We start from the raw sequence: 19,364 nt of genomic DNA on the forward strand, positions 1-19,364 counted from the left end.
TATCTTTGATAAATAACACAAATCTATAAAAATCTACTTCTGTGTACTTGATTCTAATGTTTCACAGGACCTTTTTTGGCCATTCTGCAAGCAACTCAAAGTAGTTGAAAGTGTAAAAAGGCTGAATCCAGCACAGAAACAAAATTGGACTTCAAAATGTTTTTTTCTGAACAGTGCTAAATGTTGTAATTAAATTGGGGGTGGGGGTGGCAAGCTAAGGGACAGAGGGTTATGAAAAACAAGAAATTCATCATAACAATCCTCATAGATAAGGTGTGAGAGGTGTGAGTGTAGAAGAGAATAGAGAATATTACACTTTTAAACATAAACTACGGACGATGACATTGTCATAAATGAGTCTAACAACCTCTCATAATGGCTGCTTTGATAACTTCCTTTTCCCAATTGATCATAATGGTGAATGTTACATGTTAAAAGTATTTAAGTGTCCTTGGAGATTGAATTCAAAGGCTCTTGGTCATGCATTGCAAAGTGTGCAGCTTGAAATTGTTCGCAAAATTTATCCAAGTCAAACTGTATTATTATTTTGAGGGAATGTGCAGTGATATTGCGTGAATCCTGATATCATGCGGCCTAAATCTATCTCAGATGAGACTTTTTTCCATTGAAGAATGATTGTACGTCTTATAATCTCCATGCACCATCAAAATAAAAACCTGAATTTTGAGATAATAAACTTTACTGACTTGTTTCTTTGTAACTGATCTCAAACCCTGAAATTATTTCGAAACCTGTAAGTGTTAAACTTCACAAGTATATAATAGGTCTGTAGCAACCCATGCTTGCCGTAAAGGGCAACTATGCTTGTCATAAGAGGCGACTAACGGGATCGGGTGGTCAGATTCGCAGACTTGGTTGATACATGTCATCATTTCCCAATTGCATGGATTGATGTTCATGATGTCTATCACTGGTTTGTCTGATCCAGACTCGATTATTGTTTACAGACCGCCTTCATAAAGCTTGAATATTGCTGAGTGCGGTGTTAAACAACAAACAAACATCACAAGTATGAGGCTGAAAAGTAGTAATGGACACTTTCTTATTCTTATAAAAAGAGTGTATCTAACAATGAATGGAAAATACCATGTGTTATAATAAAATACACATTGCCATATACTACACTTATCAATAGTGTTTGTACTGATGCTATAATTCTCGTATCTAATCCTTGATATGTAACTCTTTCAACAAAGTTGAAAACAGTACACAAATATATATACATTTAATGTAAATGTTAAACAGATGTTTCACATGTAAACGATTGGGAAATAACTATAAGAACACAAAATATCAGGGATTTTTATGTTTTTAAAGTTTATATGTATCATTTTTTTAAACTTTAAATGAAAATTGACAAACAGCAAAAATGATCAAAATTAACCACAACAGTACATGGAGTTTTTCAGACGGACGTGTGATGTTAAAAACGGAAAACCCTCCTCAGCATACTTAATTGACTTGTCATGAGCAATCAAATGTACAGAAATAAGTTCATTACCATATTATAAGTCGGTCTCAGTAAATGTAGAGAATTTGGCGTGAATATGTGTCGCGGGATTAACACAAGATAATTTCTTCATCTGCGTTGCGTGTCAACCTAATGTCGCCATCCGTATAGTTCAATGACAAGCGCGCTCATGATGAGCATCAATTATTGATTAGGCTTCACAGGTACAATCAAACGTCGCGGCTTAGCGTTAATCAATCAACAGCTCTGCCTTCACTGTTGGTGCGTCTTTTTAGTATTGTATATTCAGACAAAACACTTGCAGCTGACTCACCTGTTACGAGTTACATAACCGTCCTTCTCAAATGAAATCCGAATTAGGCGCCCCTTTCACTTCTGCCATCGTGACATAAATATTGATAGTTGACAGAGTGCGAGTTTGCTCGTACCGCGAGATTTGGCGAGAAGTCGTGCTTAGTCACGGGTGTAAACAACATGGCGGCGTGGATACAGGTGCCCGTTTGACCATTCGAAGAAAATAGGATAATTGAATTGTGATTTCTGTGAAGGGACAGTGAACCATATCTATTTCTTAGTAATCATGGCCCTCGTCAAACGGAATGACAAACCTCAAACGTTTTCGTGGAATGTGCGGGATTCAAGAAAAACACAACACAAACGTGAGGACGGATGAATGAGCAGCTGATGCATAACAACATTTAGATAAAGAATTATTTTAAAAGGAATGTTTGATCACGTTTCGTAATAAGCAAAATGAATCATATTGCATGCGTAGATGCCAAAGGTGTTAAGACCTGTACGCAAGACATATGTCTTAATATTCAGTAAAATTGATTTATTGTATGATTGTTTAGTATGATGTAAAATCTTTGATTTTTTCACAGTTCCTGTTATAAAAAACCCACCAGTTATAGACTACGACAAGTTACAGGAATTATGCAGCATTGATGGAATGAAGAACAGGTAAAAAATTACCTATTTTGAGATAACAGCAAACACATTAGAGAGCAGACTTATTTACATGCTGTCACTAAAATAGCCTTTGCCCCTAATGTTTGTTTTGTTTTTAAGTATTGTTAAAAAACAACTTATTGTACTTGAAGCTGCAGGGGATGTGGCCAAAAGATGTCACAGAATCATATTTTCTTTTATAGATTTCCAACATAAACTAAACAAATAAATTATAATAATTATTGGTCACTCTCTTACTGTCTATTTGCTGATGTTCCTTAGCTGCAATTTGGTCATTATTTGAGAAACTAATCTTCTGAAATGAGAACAAGCTGATTCAGGATATTATAGTTACTCATCATCACCCAATGGGGATTCTTGGGTAAAACATGTTACTCAACCTTCCTCAATTGAACGACCGCCTCCGTGGTCTAGTGGTAGAGTGTCCGCCCGGAGAGCAGAAGGTCTGGGGTTTGATCCCTGGCCGAGTCATACCAAAAGACGTTAAAAGATGGTACTTGTTGTTACCCTGCCTGGTGCTCTTCATTAAGGGGTTAAAACAAAGACTGGTTGGCTCAGAGTCAGTATATTGTGTCTGACTGGAGTATTCATGTTAAACTGCAGCATGGTATCTCAGTGGGCTAGCACTGTAAAATTGGCATCAGTCCAGACTAGTACAAGCAGCCACACACACACAAACACACGTGCATGCACGTTGCTATAAATAAGTGCAATAATCTTGGACGCAACGTTAAACCCCATTTCACTGCCTCACCTCCTTAAGGACGACACCTTTGATGAAAGATGAGTATTTTGGTCCTCAACCAATGTTGTGTAGTACAGGTCTCCAGTTCTTCACACTTGTCATAAAGCCACCTGGCGTGTGGATCAGGTAGTTACACGGTGGGTCATCAATGTCCTGACAACATGGGTTATTGTTCATACCATCTACCACCAGTCGCATGTCCCAGATTCATTTGTTTACCAGCTGAGAGGATGAAGGTTGACCACTAGGGCTGGGACGAGTCCAAATTTACTACCCGGGTACCCAACCCCCTATTACCCAACCCTACCCAGGTACCCACTGTAGGTCTCAAGCGTTGGGAACACAATGTCTAATTGGGAATAGTTTAACTGTAGCCCTGGCAAAAACTGTTAAGATACATGTATGAAACCAGAGACCATATACCCGGTAATAGATATATGGTCTCTTATGAAACGATCAAATCATGCGTACACTGAAGTTGACTGAAGCTTTATCTTTACTCAAACATATACAAGTCAAAAAAGAATGTGTGCATCATCAGAAAGAAATGGGAACATTAGCGACTTGTAGTGTAACCACTGAGCTCCAATGAGTTTTTGTCATTAAACAATATGTCTCGTGACTAACCATGGGTCCGGGTAGTATTGTGGGTACCCGGGTCCTACTCAGGACCCACCCGACCCGAGTACCCGAGTTACCCGTCCCAGCCCTATTGACCACATGTAATACAGTAGTGTAAACAAGATAAACCAGACACTCATTAATCTGACATTCAGGGTCTGCCAGCTGGGCATGCTGCATCATCACTGGGCATAGCTGGTAAATTGCTGAGGCTGTGTCCACAAATATCCCCACACCAGGGACTTCCCTGCAGGGTCAATCTATTTTTGAGTCCAGGGGTCTTTTAGTAATAATTTTGGGGGAGTCCAAGGTATGAACACAGGGGTCTGCCTGGCAACATGTGGCACAATTAATTTGATTGCCAAGAATTTTACTGAAATCATATTACTGAATATGCTCAGAATCCTTAAGTATATTGTAGATGGCAATTTCGATCCTTTTATTTTTTTACAGTTGGTTTATGAGACAAACCGACAAAATTATATTAAAATGACATAAAAGATAAAAGATACTTTTGATCAAATTGCTTTGTCTCACTCTGTTTACAACTAGTTTAAATTTAAAATAAACACACAATATTTTATCACTGCTGTTAATAAGAAATTGTTAATAATACATAAAAATCTTTATTCTAACAAAAACAACAATCGATTATCTTTTGGTATCTATCTTTTCAAAATTAAAATTATTTTGTGCATTCTCAATTTGTATGTATTTCGGATGCACTATTTTGCGTTGATTAAAACCCTGCCTCACTCACTCCAGCTTTGGTAATGTCAATCTCATTAAAATCAGGTCTACCGCTAAACAAAGATCTGAGGACATCCCATTACGGGTCACGTAAGAATGACCTTTCATCCAACCAATCATACCGTCGCTTACCAGAACCTGAAAGTGACAGTCGGAATGTGTTTTCTAATCATGCAACCTCGAAATATATAACAGAGGGTATTCCGAACGACAGTTACAGGTTTTATGATTATATCCATACAATCTAGGCCATCTATAAGCCATTCCAGAATGTTGTTTTGGTCAGTTTTAACTTTCGTAATCGAGAATCGAAGCGTAGTCGCCAGTTTGAAACTAGTGCCGTAGAGCTCGAGAAAGCTGCCTTCCAATTGGTTAATATCGATTTCTGGTCAGTCATTTCATTGGTCGGTCAATGTTCGCGAAAGGTCGTTGTGACCTGACCCGTAATGGTATGTCCTCAGATCTTTCGTTAGCAGTAGTGAAAACTAAGATCTGATTTTAATGAGATTGTTGTAATGTAAGAAATATTTTAACATTGTTATGCCAAAGTATGTTTGACAGATTAACTTTGTGTTCATGATGCACTGGTATAAACAATGTATATCCACTAGTTCTCGTCGCTATATGGCTGAAGCAGTGCCAATGTGATGTTAAATTTTAACTCACTCACAGAGAAATATTTAAAATCACATCTAAGGCAACTACCCCTTCGTCTTCATATTGCAGAGACAACAATGAGACGTCAGAGGAAGCACATCGAGAGTTCATGGCAAACTACCACAAGATGTTTGTCAAACCTCCCAAGAAGTTAGGCTTCCCAATCCACACCGAGAAGAGAGGGTGAGACACATCAGTACCGTTCATACATCCAGAGACATCCATTGTTCATGTCGTCACAAATTGATACCATGATATCATCTGAGCAACATGCTGACTTCAGAGCTTCAGAGTTCTGTCAGGCTGACATATCATAAGATTTTGTTTATATCCATTCTTAAAATGATGATGAGTAAGATATAGAATAATCTACTCGCAATTACCTGTCCCCTCGTAAATGAATCGCTGAATGCTGGAAGTCCCTTGTCAAAGGCACCATGCTTTCACTCAGGACATATAATCTGTAGTGATGTAGCCGAATGGGTATTCTCTTGTTTCATTTGAATTAAAGAATGGCTTAAGAAGTCTTCACATTTTTCAGAAGTCTTATAAGTTTCTACTTTACTTCAGGGCCTGGTCTTGTATTTATGGTGGGATTGGTTTTTGACTATCATTTTCTACTGACCCCCCCCCCCCCCATCACTTTATGTAACATGTTTTCACGCCTCCCCCAAATACATGTGACATTGTTTCATGCTCCCCCCCTCAACATAATAAATGACCAGTCCCTTAATAATGTTCAAATTAATAATTTATTTGAAAAAATAGATCTGTTTGTTACAGGGAGAATCGTGGTTCGACACTGAGTGTGAGTCATAAAGCTACAGGTGAGTACCATATAGAGCAAGGATGCCACTTTGTCCTCCATGACAGGCATTAGGCCCTTTGTTTTAGGTGAAGATCCGGGGTAGAATAGGTCTTCAGCAACCCATGCTTGCCGTAAAAAGTGACTATGCTTGCCATAAGAGGAATTGGGTGGTCAGACTCGATAACTTGGTTAATGCATGTCATCATATCCCATTTGCGTCGATCGATGCTCCCGATGTCAATTACTGGATTGTCTGGTCCAGACTTGATCCTTTACAGACTGCCGTCATACAGCTGGAATATTGCTGAGTGTGGCGTTAAAAAAAAACAACCAAAAAAAACAAAAATCATACCAAAAAAACATAATGAAATGGTACTTGTTGTTGCTCTACCTGGCGCGTGGCATTAAGGGGCTTAAACAAGGACTGGTCAACTCGTAGTCAGTATACTGTGTCTGACTGAGGTTTCCATGTCAAACTGTGGCATAGTGTCACGGAGGGCTAGCACTACAAAACCAGCATTAATCTGGACCAGTACAAGCATTAATACACAGATGCTCATTGCTAAATAAGTGCAGTAATCTTGAACGCTGTTTAGCAAATATAGCAGAGCATATCTGATTGGTATGCAAGGGTGATAACTCTGGATGTGTTATTGTTGCTGTAAGATAAATGGTATCTGACAGCCCCTCGTGTAGTAATCTCAATATCCCTCTCGTTCTGCAACAGGAAGTGAATCACATGAGAAGAAACCTATCAAGAAGCAACTTAAGACCCATGTGGAGTCTCACAATGTCAGTGATTATCTCCCCTTGCTTCACAAGGAACGCAAGAGTGAGGACCCAGTGGCTATCAGAGCCGCGAACATCAGGACGCTGCGGAGGATTCTCAGAAAACTGTATGTGGAGGTTTCACTGTATTCCGTTTCATAGGATTGTAGGGTGTATGGACCACTCAACTGGATTTGTTGTAGGGCTGGGACTAGTCTAGATTTACTTCAATGGGTTCAGGGTGGTCGTGTAGCGTTAGTTTGTCACGCCGGAGACCCAGGATCGATTCCCGACATGGGCACAATGTGTGAAGCCCATTTCTGGTGTCCCCCGCCATGATATTGCTGGAATATTGCTAAAAGCGGCGTAAAACCATACTCACCCACTCACTCACTTACTACCCGGGTACCCAACCCCCTTTTACCCGACCCTACTGGGTACATGCTGTAGGTCTCAAGAGATAGGTCCAAACTGTCCGATTGGGAAAAGTTTGCCCTCGCAAAATGTATTTAGATACACGTGTAAAACAATCTGGTCATGCATACACTGAAGTTTACTGTATGAAGTTTTATCTTTATTCAAACATATACAAGTCAGAAGGAAGGGGTGCATAGTCAGAAAGAAATGGGAACATTAGTGACTTGTAGTTTAACCATAGAGTTTTAGATAATTTTTGTCATTAAACAATATATCACATGACTAACCATGGGTCCTGTGGGTACCCGGGTCCCACTCAGTACCCACCCGACCCGAGTACCCGAATTACCCGTCCCAGCCCTAATTTGTAGGATGTTGCTCTGTTTCAGTGTGATCGAGTTGTAAGAGGTATGAACATCTCTGAGATGAGACTTGTTTGAGCATTCTTGAAAATATGTACTGATGTTTTTCTGTTTTCAGTCCAATCTGTGCTTGTAGGGTGTTTTGGGGTTTTATTACAAAATTTCTTAGACAGAATCAGGTTAATAAATCTCTTTTGGATTGTAAGTTCGTTGTAGAATTAATGTAGATCTTAGATCATCATGTTTTTGCTTTCAAAAATTCCATACAGAAAATAATTACCATGCTGAAAAGTGAAAGTGAGAAAATATGTGCTGAATAGCGACTCGAAGGCACAAGTTGACCTGTTGATATCCTTTTGTCTAAGTTCACTTAATGTTGATATAGAATCCATTATATCACTTCCAATTTGTGGACCAAGTGTTTTTTTTTTCAGTCCCTTCGAGAGGACAGCAGTGGACAATGACAGGGTGTTTTCTATTCTGCGCACGTTCCCGTTCTTCGCCCAGTGCGTGCCCTTGAATGTCCTGAAGGAGCTTTGTGTGGTCGCCCAACTCGAGATCTGGAAGGAGGACAACTTCACAAGTAGGAGCTGTTTACTGTCCTAAATGTTTGAATTATGTGTGTCATAATAGTCGACACAAATTTGCTAATTTACGGGCCTCTTTGAAATAGCTGACTGGTGTAAATGAACAAACAAACAAACAAGATTTTTACAAGAATCATGTACTCATTATTAACATGATTCAAAGAAGAACAGCCTTGTTCTTGGGTTTCCAAGTTTGGCAACTCGGGTCTGTACATGGTGTTAAAGGGTGTGAGAGTGTTTCAACGTATGGCAACTCGGGTCTGTACGTGGTGTTAAAAGGTGTTAGAGTGTTTCAGTGTTTGGCAACTCAGGTCTGTACATGGTGTTAAAGGGTGTGAGAGTGTTTCAACGTATGGCAACTCGGGTCTGTACATGGTGTTAAAAGGTGTGAGAGTGTTTCAGTGTTTGGCAACTCGGGTCTGTACATGCTATTAAAGGATGTGAGGGTGTTTCAGTGTTCGGCAACTCGGTCTGTACATGGTGTTAAAGGGTGTGAGGGTGTATCAGTGTTTGGCAACTCAGGTCTGTACATGGTGTTCAAGGATGTGAGGATGTTTCAGTGTTTGGCAACTCGGGACTGTACATGGTGTTAAAGGATGTGAGGATGTTTCAGTGTTTGGCAACTCGGGTCTGTACATGGTGTTAAAGGATGTGAACATGTTTAAGTATTTGGCAGCTCGGGTCTGTACATGGTGTTAAAGGGTGTGATGGTGTTTCAGTGTTTGGCAACTGGGGTCAGTACATGGTGTTAAAGGGTGCGAGGGTGTTTCAGTGTTTGGCAACTCGGGTCTGTACATGGTGTTAAAGGATGTGAACATGTTTCAGTGTTCGGCAGCTCAGGTCTGTACATGGTGTTAAAGGGTGTGAGGGTGTTTCAGTGTTTGGCAACTCGGGTCAGTACATGGTATTAAAGGGTGTGATGGTGTTTCAGTGTTTGGCAACTGGGGTCAGTACATGGTGTTAAAGGGTGCGAGGGTGTTTCCGTGTTTGGCAACTCGGGTCTGTACATGGTGTTAAAGGGTGTGAGGATGTTTCAGTGTTTGGCAACTCGGGTCTGTACATGGTGTTAAAGGGTGTGAGGATGTTTCAGTGTTTGGCAACTCTGGTCAGTACATGGTGTTAAAGGGTGTGACAGTGTTTCAGTGTTTGGCAACTCGGGTCAGTACATGGTGTTAAAGGGTGTGACAGTGTTTCAGTGTTTGGCAACTCGGGTCAGTACATGGTGTTAAAGGGTGTGACAGTGTTTCAGTGTTTGGCAACTCGGGTCAGTACATGGTGTTAGAGGGTGTTTCAGTGTTTTGCAACTCGGGTCAGTACATGGTGTTAAAGGATGTGAGGGTGTTTCAGTATTCGGCAACTCGGGTCTGTACATGGTGTTAAAGGATGTGAACATGTTTCAGTGTTTTGCAACTCGGGTCAGTACACAGTGTTAAAGGATGTGAACATGTTTCAGTATTCGGCGACTCGATCAGTACACGGTGTTAAAGGATGTGAACATGTTTCAGTATTCGGCAACTCGGGTCTGCACATGGTTCTAAAAGGTTCTGTCCTGCCTCTGACATCACCATACCTCAACATCCACTTCTCCCAGATGGAGTTCCGCTCACCCACGCCAATAGAGGACGAGGTTGATGAGAAGGTAGGTACCAGCACAGATTTGCCTTGCTGACGTTGTGGAGGTAATTATCAAAATAGTACTAAAATGGTTTTCTTTGTCGAGACAGAATATGTTTCCAGTCACTGCTTCAAGACCCTTTTTTGAAAAGATGCAGCTGAACCAATTTTTTTTCATATCACATATATTTCAGGACCTCTCAGACATCCTTCAAAAAGTTATTTTTTTTATAAATACTGAGGCAAACTTATTTTTTCTTGTTTTTCTGGAACAAATTATTTTTAAAATCTCAGGTCTCTTCAGAATATCTGAAAGTCTGTCCCTAATGGAGTAACAGAAATGCCTTTATATATCATTGTCACAAGTGTCCCTGAGGGTTGGTAGGAACATCTGACAGCAGGGGTGTGATGCTTCATGGATGCCTCTGTGTTACAGCTTGAAGTAGGAGAATGTTTTGGCACCTTGGTGAAGATTGAGGACAGATCAGCCAACACCAAGTAAGCAAACACACCACTGTTCAGGATTATAGATCTTAGAGTTAATACCAGTTCATCACAGGCAGAGCTCAAGGCATTTAATGAGTAATTCATACTGGTGGAAGAGAAGGACACATCAATAATTGATAGCTTGTTGCTTGTTCGTTGTCTAACGTTATACTCAGCAATATTCCATCTATATGATGGTGGTCTGTAAATAATCGAGTCTGGACCAGAAAATACAGTGATTGACATCATGAGCATCGATCCACCCACTTGGGATACAATGACATGCATCAACCGAGTCAGCAAGCCTGACCACCTCATCCTGTTATTTATTAGCCTTTTACGACAAGCATGGGTTGCTGATGACCTATAGATAGAAATGATTGACAGCAAACAGCTGAGTTGGACACATCTGGAACACTGGTTATATGCCAGCTCTCAAATTAGTTTCCATATCACGGAACAACAAAATGTCTGTTAACGTGAAAAAAATTTATTCTTGTTTTCAAAAACATTGTATTCACATTGTATGTAAAGATAAGACATATTCCACAGTTCCAGATCTTGCAAAAAGAACTTAAACATGCTTATTTCATCTCCATATGTTCAGCACTAATAAATGGCTTTTAAGACACAGTTTGGGCCTTCATGTGACCATTCCTGTGGAGCTTTATGTGACCAATATATATGACCAACCATGTGACCAACCATGTGACCTTTATGTAAACAAGCATGTGACCTTTATATGACCAATCATCTGACCTATATATAACCAATCATGTGAATCATGTGATCTTTATGTGACCAATCATATGACCTTTATGTGACCAATCTTGTGAATTTTATCCGACCTTTATGTGACCTTTATGTGACCAATCATGTGACCATTATATGACCAACCATGTGACCTTTATGTGACCAATTCTGTGTTTGTTTGCTGTTAATCGCCGTACTCGACAATATTCCAGCTATATGACGGCGGTCTGTACATAATTGAGTCTGGACCAGACAATCCAGTGATTGAAATCATGAACATCGATCTACGTATTTGGGATACAATGACATGCTTTCAACCAAGTCAGTGAGTCTGACCACCTGATCCCTTAAGTCGCCTCTTACGACAAACATAGTTCCCTTTTATGACCAGCATGGGTTGCTGAAGACCTATTCTACCCAGGATCTTCACAGGTGACCAATCATGTGATCAATTCTGTGACCAATCATGTGACCAATCACATGACCAATCATGTGACCAATTCTGTGACCAATCATGTGATCAATTCTGTGACCAATCATGTGAGCTTTGTGACCTTTGTGTGACCTATCCCTTGACCTACCCTGTCTGTCTTCAGAGTACTGAGTGTCAATACAGATGAAACCCCAGTGGAATTATTAAAGATATCCGTGTCCGACTACAACAGGGTCATAGAGGTGAGTCCCGCTAGATGGACCTAGTACTGTGAACATATCCAGTTAACCAAGGGGACCCTCTCCAGGTTATCAGCTGAAGATAGATAAATAAGTACAATGGCAGTCTATAGATATTGTTAGGCAGACATGCATGTATGTGTGTAGGAAAGGAACCAGTTATAGTTGGGTTGAACTTAGGGAAAGGAAAAATATCAGGACTGGTGATGTGTCAGTGACATTAGATAATGCCATAATTTCAGTTGTTATTTTTGTAGGATTATAATAATATCGAAAAATAAAATCTGATATCAGCCGATGATCACAAAACAGGATTTTGCTGTGATTAAGTAACACTACTTTCCATATCTATTGCAGCAAATCCGTCAGCGAGAGCACACAGAGAAGCTGAATGTCCTCCTGTCAGGGGATCAGTATGGAGTGTGGCCTCGCCAGCCTCTCATACAAGTGGCAAACCTCATCGAGTGGATGACATACCCACCCAACACAGGTACTGTCAGACACACTGGCTACTGGTCTTGTTTAGGTCAGGGGGAGTTGGGATAGCCTTGTGCCAGCCTCTCATACAAGTTGCAAACCTCATCGAGTGGATGACATACCCACCCAACACAGGTACTGTCAGGCACACTGGCTACTGGTCTTGTTAAGGTCAGGGGGAGTTGGGATGGCCTTGCACCAGTAGTTGGAACGACAAACTGCCCTTGTTGGTATACAGCCTGGACACTCATCTTGACTTCTTATTGAGTGTAGTATTATCTATCATACTGCTGGAACACCGGCGCACATGGGACAATGGTAGGAAGTACACCATAATACACACATGCATGTGTGAGCGCGAGGAAGATAACAGTTAAAGCAGTCAATATTCAGGCTCAATTCCAAAACTGGTATAATGTAAGAAGATCTTCAAACATTTCTGGTCTTCCCTGCAATTGCTGACATAGGGCTGAAAAGAAACAAAAGCAAAGACAAACATATGTCTACTTTACTTAACTGTTTACAACTCTGTAGGCTTCACTGTAGTGCTTCAGTCTGTATTGTTGTAGAGACAGGGTTTGTTAGTTAGCTTTGAATGGATGGTTTCTACAGTGGGGTCGTATTATAGGCAAGGTTGTACAGTGTTAGAAATGAACTGAAAAGCCTCACTGGCCCAGGTAAATATAAAATGCCCTTGAAATGTTAAAAAAATGGGGAAATTGTGTAGCCTGTAGGAATTTGTACTAGCCCCGGGCTAGCGGCTAGTGTTAATTTCTAACCCTGTCGTATTACAGATGGTGATAGAGTCATGATATGATATCAGTTAATACTGTGTTCAAGATGCATTTCATGATTTCTGGTATTTTTTTTATGTAACAAGAGCTTATTTGTTTGTCAGAAATATCAGTCTCTCACTGGTGCACCAATGAATCATTACTAAAAATGACATAAGGCCCCACTCACTCAATGACTAGTTAGTGATCACATCTTTCCGCCTTATATCAACCTTGGCTATACATGATGGCACATGTCAACCCTGTATGCAAGTCCCGATGTCTGGTGTTCCAGTGGTTGTGTCCGAGGGTTACAAGTCTCCCTTCATCGGCTTCATCAAGAGTGGGGAGTGCCACGTGCTGCGACAGGTCGAGGTCCTACACACTCTCCACAATGGACAGAAGGTAATCTTCACCTCCGTCCTCCCTCAGTGGGAAAATAGCACATGCCAAGGGCAGGTAACTCTAAACTCCTGGTTCACACGTTTTGTCATGACAAATTGGTCATAATTTGTATTCATTTGCAGATTCAATAACCTGCACATCCCATTTTGAATACACTTGAATTCACTAAACAGTTATACATTCGGAAATTTATAACGTGAGAACAGGATATTAGGATATACTAAAAATGTGTACAGTATATAACTATGTTTTACTCATATGGTGTTATATTTTCCACAAAAGTACATGCTTCTAGATGGTAACTGCCAAATCACAAAATGCACCCTACCTTTTCCAGAAAGGTGCATCAATGCTGGGGTTTAGTCCACCGATGCTGTAGGTTCCTAATGCAATATCCATTATTGAATACTCAATAAAACTCACAAATCTGAAAACACGTTTATCTACATTGTAAAATACAAACGTTTCTGTTCGTTTTCTGAAGCACCCTCACAGTTCTAAGACAGACATGACGTCCCCCTGGATGCGATCATGATACCACTGATGCTATCACATACTTCCATGAAAACTGAACTCGCCAGTTAACAGAATGTGGAAAAATACCCAACAAAATCATACTTATTCTGATAAATATTGATCAAACTCAAAATTAAATAACATTGCATCCATTTCACCCAGCCAACACCGACACACTTTTTCAAATTTGGATTGAGAAAAAAATCATGCATAGTGAAATAACTTTTTAATTTGAAGTTTACACTATATACGGCTTTTCCATTGGACGAGAGGTCGGTCACATGACTGCGAAATTGACGTTCATAAGTGTATGAACGACACAATTTGACGTTCATACGTTTTTCATGAGACCATGTTCTTGAAATGACGTAAACACTGATGGACTACTTCCACATTCCTTGGGAAACCCCTGGGAATTCCCTAGCACGAAAACATACATAAGCGTTCTTTCTGATCATTTAGAACCTTTCTTCTTGGTCTCAGCGTTTCAGTATACGTTGAGAAATGTCAGAGAGCGTGACTGCATGATTGTTCACGAATATCTTCGCTGCAGCCTATCCTAATGAACAAACGAAGAAATGCACATCTAAACTATCGTAGTATCGACTCGATCCATGTCTAGGCTGACATTGACCATCTCCAGCAATCTATGAATTTACCTTAGTGTCTGTTTGACGCATCTTTATTCACCTTTCAATGATCGGCCAGTTGATCAATGATGACTTACACATGTAACCGCCACAGGTTCATGAACAACTTCAGAAATCTCTCCCGTCACGTTTATCGTGTCGGCCATTTTGACGTCTTGTACTTGATGTAAATGTATTATGACGCGCTGTCATTGTGAATGACTTACTGAGGTAGTTCTTTACAGACCTTTCTCATCTAATGAGGATATGATTCGAAGACATGCGCTGCATAAGATGTTTCTGAAGAGCAAGTTGTGCATCCATACGCCCATGTCACCTCTCTTTTTGAGGAACTATTTTACTCCGCAATGTAGCTGGTTGTTGTATGGCTATCAGTGTAAACATGAATCCACAAGTACTAAATAAAATTGTGTTTAGATCTTGGCCTACATCCTTTGGGGTAAGAAATTGTGATAAAAAAAATGATAATAATTGACCTTCACTTTGTGTGAGTTCATTGGAGTATGAACCTTCATAGAGTGAGGGCCAAACATTGTATGAACGTCGTCGCAAGCTCCGACGTTCATAGTTTGGCCCTCACTCTATGAAGGTTCATACTCCAATGAACTCACACAAAGTGAAGGTCAATTCTTAATTGTCCAGGATATCCCATTTGTTTAACAACAAACCAGAATTCTATTTTTTCCAGAAATTACACCTCAAAGTATGTATTTTTCTCATCATTAAAATCTAAATAGTGTTGCTTTTGAAACTGACTTGATGAGTGTGTTTCTGTTTATCATATGTAGATTTATCATCCAAAACTGGCTCACACAGGAGATATCTCTTGGGTGCAATGAAATTGCATCACAATGCTTTGCAGACCATTGTGACGTCATTGGTCACCATGACATCACAATCAAATGACATCACTAATGGCTCTGCTACTGAAGCTGCTAGCAGTACCTTTTACACTTAAGACACTGCTAATTACTGTCTAAAAACTGAAAAAGTTGGAAGAATGATGTTGGAAGATAAATAAAATCTCACCTGAGTGTCTTTTGATATCAAATATATCAACAATCGATGAATAAAGTGGAAAAACTCCTTGGCATGCCTTGGGTTTTTTCCACTTTTATCAACTCGTGTTGATATATTTGATATCAAAGGACACTGGGTGAGATTCTCTATTTAATGACTGCTTGAACATAAAAAATCACATCTAATTCTAAACCACATATTTCCCTACCTTCAATTATGGATATAGATAATAGATCCAGCATTTGTACAGGTAACCAATCAGCTATTGATAATAATCTATCATCTCAGAATCAGACAGATGTGATTTATCTACAGGAATTAATGTCTGTTGTTCTGGTGTTAGGATCTGTCCAACATATGTAACATGCAACTGTATCGCCCCAGATGTTCATGTTTGGCAAGTAGAGCAGAAGAGCGTAACACTCTCAACTCTTCGTCTTGTTGCAGGAACGGAAGACAAAGCAAGTGGTCATGGGAAGACTGAAACCATCGGACTCCTTTGCTGAACTGAGCGTGCTCCTGGATGAGCCAATCACATGCTCCATTGTCACGGCAACAGATATTGAACTCGGCATTATCAAACCAGAGAGGATCGAAGGTGTGTAGCAAGAGTACTGTATTACTGGGGTAGAATTGGGTAAGTGGAGAGAGGGGTTGTGGCAGGTGTATTACTGGGGTAGAATTGGGTAAGTGGTGAGAGGATGTATTACTGGGGTAGAATTGGGTAAGTGGAGAGAGGCTGTGTGGCACGTGTATTACTGAGGTAGAATTGGGTAAGTGGAGAGAGGATGTGTGGCAAGTGTATTACTGGGGTAGAATTGGGCAAGTGGAGAGAGGGCGTGTGGCACGTGTATTACTGGGGTAGAATTGGGTAAGTGGAGAGAGGGTGTGTGGAGAGAGGGTGTGTGGCAAGTGTATTACTGGGGTAGAATTGGGTAAGTGGAGAGAGGGTGTGTGGAGAGAGGGTGTGTGGCAAGTGTATTACTGGGGTAGAATTGGGTAAGTGGAGAGAGGGTGTGTGGAGAGAGGGTGTGTGGCAAGTGTATTACTGGGGTAGAATTGGGTAAGTGGAGAGAGGGTGTGTGGCACGTGTATTACTGGGTGTTGAATGGGGTGAGTAATTGGACCATTGTGGAGAGGGAGAATGATTGTTGTAGGGTGTTTCTGGTGCAGGTTTCTATGAGTCTGTGATGCAACAATGACCCGAGAAATCCACTTCAAGATTTGTTTCCTTGAAATTTCAGAACTTGATGAAGTTACAATACAGTTGTTCAAGCAGTCAAATACAAGAACGTTTGGTGATTTAACCAAGGTAAATATAAACGTTTGTGATTTACCAAAGGTAGATATAAACGTTGGTGATATACCCAAGGTAGATATAAACGTTGGTGATTTACCCAAGGTAGATATAAACGTTGGTGATTTACCAAAGGTAGATATAAACATTGGGGATTTACCAAAGGTAGATATAAACGTTTGTGATATACCCAAGTTAGATATAAACGTTGGTGATTTACCCAAGGTAGATATAAACGTTGGTGATTTACCCAGGGTAGATATAAACATTGGTGATTTACCCAAGGTAGATATAAACGTTGGTGATTTACCCAAGGTAGACATAAACGTTGGTGATTTAGCCAAGGTAGATATAAACATTGGTGATTTACCAAAGGTAGATATAAACGTTGGTGATTTACCCAAGGTAGATATAAACGTTGGTGATTTAGCCAAGGTAGATATAAACGTTGGTGATTAACCAAAGGTAGATATAAACGTTGGTGATATACCCAAGGTAGATATAAACGTTGGTGATTTACCCAAGGTAGATATAAACGTTGGTGATTTACCAAAGGTAGATATAAACATTGGTGATTTACCCAAGGTAGACATAAACGTTGGTGATTGAGCCAAGGTAGATATAAACATTGGTGATTTAGCCAAGGTAGATATAAACGTTGGTGATTTACCCAAGGTAGACATAAACGTTGGTGATTTAGCCAAGGTAGATATAAACATTGGTGATTTACCAAAGGTAGATATAAACGTTGGTGATTTACCCAAGGTAGATATAAACGTTGGTGATTTAGCCAAGGTAGATATAAACGTTGGTGATTAACCAAAGGTAGATATAAACGTTGGTGATATACCCAAGGTAGATATAAACGTTGGTGATTTACCCAAGGTAGATATAAACGTTGGTGATTTACCCAAGGTAGATATAAACATTGGTGATTTAGCCAAGGTAGATATGTACATATGGTGATTTTAACCGAGGTAGATTTGAACCTGGAGATGGATGGGTGACTGTGTTGCCATGGTAACCGATCAGCTTCTTTATTGCAGGAGGACATTCAGGAGGAATATATTCAGCAGGAACTGAAGCGAGAGTGGAACGAGTTCAAACACAGCGTTGTCGTAGATGTTATCAACTCACGCGGCATACGACCAGGCTATGGTCGCTGGACAAAATGAAAGGCTCGTCCAAAGATGCTGAAAAGACAAGCTATGTGAAATCTGGCACAAGGTGCTGTTGATATCAGAAATGGCAGCTTTTGTACCAGATATTCTCAAACTATGATTCAGCTGATACCAATTGCTGTTAGATAACGGCTCTTGTACTCGTACACACCACCAGTGAAATATTGCAACAATGAGAAGCATTACTCAAGGGCAGACTACTCTGTCTGTGGTCCAATGACCTGGGTTGTTACTTATTGTAGCAAAACTAACAGTCATTCTGACAGAAATAACACAAACAATTGGCTGTGTGACCAGTTCCCCTGACACACCACCTGTAGTTTATCAGATCTTCATGGGGAGGCATTGTATTGGAGTAAAAGATCTTAGCAAGATTGAAGAAACACAAGCATTTAAAACCAGTATTCCATAGTAAGCAGAGACTACGACAAAATTTCAAGAAAACAGATATCACTTGGTCCTAGGGACCTAAGTCAATAGATGTGAGAATTGCTATACCCAAGTGCACATAATCAGGATGTTATTACACTAGATGTTCTACCCTTATTGGTCATACGTTAACGAATGGAAAAACTTATCTGACATCCAGATTTGAGTGAAATAACTTCTTTCAGTCAGCCTCCAAGACACTGGAAAGATCATGAAGAACAGTGAGAAAAACATAGCATACATTTGTCCTTTCTTGTGACCGGAAAAACATGTATGCATATATTGTTTTAATGAATGAACTTTGTTGTGCGATAAAAAAAGACATATGCTTTACAATATCTTTGCAGCAGAATGTTTAATCCAAAATGTCAAATCTAACAATCTTTGTTTTCATTTTGTATGTTTTTAACAATATTTTTTGTATTTATGAATCATGGGCCAAAAGTTAACTTTGTACCAATATTTGTTAAGTGATGACTAACTAAAAATATATATAAAATAAACTGTAAACTTATTTGTTGAAAGTGGTCATGTTGCTATGGTTTCTTTTGGGTATAAAACACAGGTCACAAGCAGGCTAAGTTAAGCACCATTGGTCGTGGAGAGTAGATGGATGGAGACCGTGTTCAGCAGCTGGACTCCAGAGTTTTAGGACTTTGTTCTGCCCCACATTGAATCACATGTTACATGTGGTGTCTCCTCAGGCAGGTGACTGTGAAATGTGCCTCTGTTCATCCCCAGCAGTGAATGAGATGGTAACATTGCTAGTTTACATGTACCATCTTTTAATGTCTTTCAACATCTCTTGGTAAGACACTCTCCGGACAGACGCTCTATGCACTATACCATAGGCGGTCGTGATTACGTTAAGCGAGTCAGAGTCATTCAGAGCACTGAAAGATTTATGATCAC

The 19,364-nt window shown here is 40.0% G+C and overlaps 2 protein-coding genes across 2 annotated transcripts in view; one reads left to right on the plus strand and one right to left on the minus strand.

The window, feature by feature from the left end:
• Positions 1-1,913, minus strand: part of LOC124117231 (cyclic nucleotide-gated cation channel beta-3-like) — a 303,270-nt gene extending 301,357 nt beyond the window's left edge. Inside the window, exon 1 of the mRNA XM_048397873.1 lies at positions 1,806-1,913. The gene's annotated coding sequence lies outside the window, so the exon portion shown is untranslated. The remainder of the gene's footprint in view (positions 1-1,805) is intronic.
• Positions 1,914-1,927: 14 nt separating this feature from the next.
• On the plus strand, positions 1,928-19,274 carry LOC124142518 (cyclic nucleotide-binding domain-containing protein 1-like). The gene is made up of 14 exons (XM_046511035.2): positions 1,928-2,151; positions 2,377-2,455; positions 5,307-5,420; positions 6,021-6,064; positions 6,773-6,941; positions 8,027-8,175; positions 9,685-9,818; positions 10,230-10,291; positions 11,629-11,707; positions 12,062-12,194; positions 13,250-13,359; positions 15,993-16,143; positions 16,790-16,857; positions 17,889-19,274. Exons 1-14 carry the CDS (start codon positions 2,073-2,075, stop codon positions 18,015-18,017), a joined length of 1,500 nt encoding a protein of 499 aa, XP_046366991.1. The 5' UTR covers positions 1,928-2,072; the 3' UTR covers positions 18,018-19,274.
• The last annotated feature ends 90 nt before the right edge of the window (positions 19,275-19,364 follow it).

The sequence above is a fragment of the Haliotis rufescens genome, unplaced genomic scaffold (genome assembly GCF_023055435.1).
Source record: "Haliotis rufescens isolate VD_foot unplaced genomic scaffold, xgHalRufe1.0.p SCAF_17, whole genome shotgun sequence".
NCBI classification, from domain to species: domain Eukaryota; kingdom Metazoa; phylum Mollusca; class Gastropoda; order Lepetellida; family Haliotidae; genus Haliotis; species Haliotis rufescens.